At 42.4% G+C, this 5,116-nt stretch overlaps 1 protein-coding gene across 2 annotated transcripts; it reads right to left on the reverse strand.

The window, feature by feature from the left end:
- Positions 1-1,514: 1,514 nt before the first annotated feature.
- Positions 1,515-5,114, reverse strand: POLR1H (RNA polymerase I subunit H). 2 transcript variants are annotated; one of them, XM_014860565.3, is made up of 5 exons: positions 4,914-5,114; positions 4,645-4,800; positions 4,301-4,401; positions 3,981-4,090; positions 1,515-1,898 (listed from the first exon to the last, which is right to left on the reverse strand). In XM_014860565.3, exons 2-5 carry the CDS (start codon positions 4,778-4,780, stop codon positions 1,874-1,876), a joined length of 372 nt encoding a protein of 123 aa, XP_014716051.3. In that variant the 5' UTR covers positions 4,781-4,800; positions 4,914-5,114; the 3' UTR covers positions 1,515-1,873. The 2 variants fall into 2 exon arrangements, with proteins under 2 accessions (XP_014716051.3, XP_014716053.3); XM_014860567.3 differs by having other exon boundaries at positions 4,921-5,097.
- Between the last annotated feature and the right edge of the window lie 2 nt (positions 5,115-5,116).

Raw genomic sequence — 5,116 nt, forward strand, 5'->3', positions numbered from 1 at the left:
GGGCGTCCTGTAGCTGAGCCCTTCCCCCCTCCCCATCTTTAAGACTGGGTGGGTGGGAGAGCGGGGAAAACTAAGGAGCAAAAGTAATAACCCGACAATGGCCTGTTTTTGTTTCGTCTGTTATTGTTTGGCCTATTACTGTTTCGTGTCGGAATCAGAATCAGGACCTAGGAGCAGTTGGAAACACACTAAAGACTCTCGGTTCTAGTCCTCGCCCTGTGCCTGTAGGTGTTGGAGCTGGGCTCTTAATGCACCTTCAGCTTGGATTTTTTCCTGTCACTGTGCTAGACCTTGAAGATAGAGGCGCATAAAACACTCAGACGCTGCCTTTTAGCTACCGGTCTAGTGGGAAGGACCGGCATGCTTAGAACTAACAAAAATGTAAGATTGAGATATTAACATACATGTAAATCTCATCTGTGAAACTGAATTCAGTTAGATACTGCCAGCACTCTCTGGAGTGGAGGTATGATTAAGGACGGAAATGGCCAAAAATTACAACATAGGCCAATACACGGTATGGTAAAAGTATATGCATGTTTCTCAGGGAGGAAAAGAGTGCTAAAAAGGGAACCGGAAGGCAGATGGGTTTTTTGGTTTTTTTTGTTTTTGGTAAAGAGTGAAGCTTACAAAGTCGTAGGTGTGTGCACTGATGGAAATGCGGTTTTGTACTGCTGAGATGTAAGGGGAGTGCTAGATGAGGCTTGACAGGTAGGTGTGGCTATATGGGAGGCCCTGTACGCTTCGCTAAGAAACTTAGACGTTATCCAGTCAGTGTTAGGGGCCAGGAAAGGGTAGGGTAGAAACATGCACAGATTTGTTTCAGATTTCAGGAGTGCGGTAGGAAAGTCAACTACCAGAGCAGTTCCAATGGACAGTGGAGAAGACTGCCCTGCCCATCCCTCCAAGTTGCTGTAGGGGTCAAACAAGACCGTGTATGTTTGAGAGCTCTGAATATATAAAGGACCACACAATTACAAGACAATCTTTATTACCGTCACCCCTAGATTGCCATTTATGCCAAGGAATGCAGGAATACTCATTCTGAGACTAAAATTTGAGTATGTTTATTGTGCCTGGACTATATATTTGTTTCCCTTTTAAGTTTTTGGTTCAAAGTGAAAAAAGCAAGATACTCAGCATGTATAGTAAAGCCCATTTAAAAAAACAAGTATCTCTGTGGAGTGGGACTCCTTGTGATTTTTAGTTTTTTCTTTTTACCTTTCTATATATGAATCTATTACAATGAATATATATTACATTTATCTCAAGAGCAATAAAAAAACAATTTCTAAAATGTCCACCTGTAGTAAGTACAGACTAGTATCCCTTACTATCAGATGTTTTGTTGTCCAAACTTCCATATCAAATATATCTGGTTAAATTTTCTGTTGAATCTCTCACTATCCAAACTCCCACTTTTTGTTTCCCTAAACTCAGGCACCAAACAGATTTAGATCGTAAGGGAATACTTATAATTGCTTTTTTATATTAACCTCATTCCTGGCTCCATGCTTTCGTCCTTGTTTTTTTTCTTTGTCATGTACTAATTTATATTATCTTTTTGTAGCTGATAGAGTTGTTGAAAAAACCAATATATCTCTGTAAGCTTATTTAAATTCCTTTTGGAACAAGACATTATAAATAACATACATATGTCTGGCACTTATAGAAAAATATAACTTTAATAAGGAAACTCAACTAGAGGTAGGAGTACTCTGGAGACAGTGGTAACCCCCACATGATGATCTGCTTCTCCTCTGGCAGCAAAACACTGCACACAGGGGATGGACAAAGGATCTGAGAACCCAATATCCCTCACCTTCCAAGAAAGAGGAGAGGAAGGGATTGTTGAGTCACCCAGAAAAAAAAATCAAGAGTCTTCCTTCTCTTGGAACCTATGGAGAAAAAAAGGAGTTATATTTGACCAAAGGAAGAGGTTCTAGCAGTGTAAGCGAGACACGCAAATAATCAAGGAAGGCCTTTTATTTATGACACTGTGGAGGACTAGCTCCCCTGAATAACCTTCCAAATTTAAAAACACTAAAAGGACCCACAACTAAAATATACAACTATGTATTGGGGGACTTTGGGGAGAAGAAAAAATAAAATCTTTAAATATATATATATATATCTCTAATGAATTATGAAGTATGTAAAGATTTCTCAGCACACAAAAAGCACTAGCCATAAAAGAAAAACAAGGATAAACTGGACCTCACAAAATTTAAAAACTTCTCATTAATAAAAAAAAAAGGTGAAAAAAGTAAATAGGTTAGATTGTATGAAAAAGTATTCAAAAGATATATCTCACTATAAATACTTTTAATCCATTGATGAGATGGCAAGAAAGTAAAGGCAACCTTCACACCGGGTAAAATAATGTAAAGCCAGGAATCTAGACAGGTGAAGTCAAACTGAAGTCCCTGCTGCCACAGTGCCCTTGGTGTTCTGACAGCCACATGGAGGAAGCAGACACAAACCTACAATGTCTGATAGGAGATATTCTCCATAAATTTGGGCTCCCCAAAGGGCTACCCCTCTATGTAAAAGTGAACAAGAAAAAAAAAGTCCAACTCTGCAGAAGGGAAATTTCTATCACTAGGTAGAGGGAGATAAAATCTCCTCTGAAAATTTCTAACCGTAAGCTGGTCCTTGCATGGATTTGCAGCCCAAATCCATACTACCCGTGTGCTCCAAAAAGCCTGAAGCCAAGAATTTATTTAAGTGATTCCGGCTTGGTAGTGCCTCAAGGCACCTGAACAGGCAACACAAATGCTGAGGATACAGCATTCACTCCAGGCCTCAAAGTATTCCCATAGTTCAAACTCTAAAAAATCCAAGCTTATAGTCAAAAATCACAAAACAGAAAAAAGCAGTCAGCAAAAATAACAGCAGTATCAGACCCACAAAAACTATGGGTATCAGAGACAATATAATCATGTTTAATGTACTTAAAAGTAATATATATTTTAATAAAAGGAGCAATTTAAAATATGATTAAGGAATTGGGAATTATTAAAAATGACTGAGGAGATCTGAAAAATAATCAAGTAGAACTAAAAAGAATTTTTTTTAAGTAACAATTATTGAAATAAACAGAAGACAGAATTAGTGACCTGGAAGACAGACCTGAAGAATTTAGTCAGAGGCAGCATAAAGAGAAAAAGAGATGGAAAATAGGAAAGACAGGATGAGAGAAATGGAGGATAGAAAAGGTCTATTAAACAAGTAATCAATTAGAACTCCAGAAAAGGCAATATTCAATGAGATAATAAGGGCTGATAATTTTCCAAGGTTGATGGAAAAAAAAAAAATCAATCCTCAATTTTAGAAAGTCCAACAAGGGGCTGGCCCCGTGGCGGTGTGGTTAAGTTTGCGCGCTCCGCTACAGGCGGCCCAGTGTTTCGTTGGTTCGAATCCTGGGTGCCGACATGGCACTGCTCATCAAACCACGCTGAGGCAGCGTCCCACATGCCACAACTAGAAGGACCCACAACGAAGAATATACAACTGTGTACTGGGGGGCTTTGGGGAGAAAAAAATAAAATCTTTAAAAAAAAAAAAAAAAAGAAAGTCCAACAAATCCCAAACAGGATAAATAAAAGAAAGCCACATCTTGATATACTGTAGTGAAACTGCAGAACACCAATCAAATGTGGCTAATCTCACCAAAGTAAAACTACCTGGAGTGCAGTGGGAGATTCCAACATAACATTCTGACCACTAAGCACTTGTCTCTGTATTTTTTCATTTCCTTTTAAATATCTTAAAAGGTTTAGTTCACTGGCTATAAAAAGGATAAGAAAAGTGTAATTTTTAAAAATAAAAAAAGAGCACAAATCTCCCTATTACCTGAACTGTACAGAAATGAGTGATGGACCAAAGGAAATAATTGTTTATTCACTACAAAAAGTAAATCACTGGATTTGTTAGCAAACACACTGAGCAAGGGCAGAGGGAAGGGAACAGATACTCACTTGCAGTTGGTACAGGTGTAGAAGACAGTCTGCCCTTCATCAGCTGAGCGCATCTGTCTGGTGTGGTACGCCATTCCCTCATGACCACATCGAGAACAGCGCCTGTCAACCTGGGAAGCCACTGGTGGGTTAGGGAGGCCTAGTCATATGGCCCCTACTTCTCATAGGAATCAAGCTATCACACTCCTCAGACACTACTGCTCTAAAGCCCCCTCTTCCCTTTTGGAATTGGCTACAAAACTCTCCAAGTCTCAGCAATCACCCCTCCATCTCTTTCCCAACGCTTCTTATGGGGCCAGTCCTTGATGTAATAAACTTACCACGGGTCCCTGGAACTCAGGTCCTTCCTCCATCGACGTAGGCATGGCTGTCCCCAGTTTGTGGAACACAAATGAGGTCTTCACAACCTTCCCTTCGAAGTCTGCACAGGCAGTAAGAATTGGCTGTGGTAACACGCGGAGGGAGCTGACACCCGCAACTCCCTCTTGGTTAGGCCAGGAGGTCCTACATCCTTCCCTTCAGGTTTTGTCCCATGACCAAAAGTGTAAGTGCCTGATCCCCTCCTTTAGCATTCTCCTCTCCAATCCACCCGATCTTGAGGTCCCCAAGCCTCTGACCCTTCCATGCTGGGTCCTCCGCCGGGGCTGCTGCATACGCTACTCACCTCGCACGTTGATGGAGAAGCCACAGCGAGTACAAGTGACTGTGTCCTGAGCCCCGGGCAGGGGCAGGACCGAGCCGCAATCCGGACAGAAATCCAGGTCCGACTGAAAGCTGGAGGAGGTGTTGGCGAGGTCCATGACTGACAGGTGGTCGAGGGCTGAGAAGGGAATGAGAAATTTATTAACAAGAGAGAGAGCAGCTCCCTCCACGCCCCTTCCTATTCCGTCCCTGGACCTAGCTACATAACCCAAGCCCTCGTCCCACACGCGCCTCGTGCCTCTGCGACCAAGGAGCCCAAGGGTCCGGAATTCCCAGCCTGCGTCGAGCACCCCGTGACTCAGTGGCTTTCCTGGGGCAGGCGAGAGAGGCAAGCCAACTCTGCGGGCTAGAGCGCCGACTCTGCGCGGGCCATGGGGAAGCCAGCGCGTGACGGGCTAGAGCGTCAAGGCATTCCGGCTCACGATTGGCTGTGA

The sequence above is a fragment of the Equus asinus genome, chromosome 8, assembly GCF_041296235.1.
Source record: "Equus asinus isolate D_3611 breed Donkey chromosome 8, EquAss-T2T_v2, whole genome shotgun sequence".
Taxonomy (NCBI): domain Eukaryota; kingdom Metazoa; phylum Chordata; class Mammalia; order Perissodactyla; family Equidae; genus Equus; species Equus asinus.

Coding starts and splice junctions, on each gene's coding strand:
- POLR1H (XM_014860565.3), bottom strand. CDS start 4,780: ATGGACCTCGCCAACACCTCCTCCAGCTTTCAGTCGGACCTGGATTTC. Junction 4,402..4,644: donor CTTCTCCATCAACGTGCGAG/GTGAGTAGCGTA, acceptor CTGCCTGTGCAG/ACTTCGAAGGGAAGGTTGTG. Junction 4,091..4,300: donor CTGAGTTCCAGGGACCCGTG/GTAAGTTTATTA, acceptor GTGGCTTCCCAG/GTTGACAGGCGCTGTTCTCG.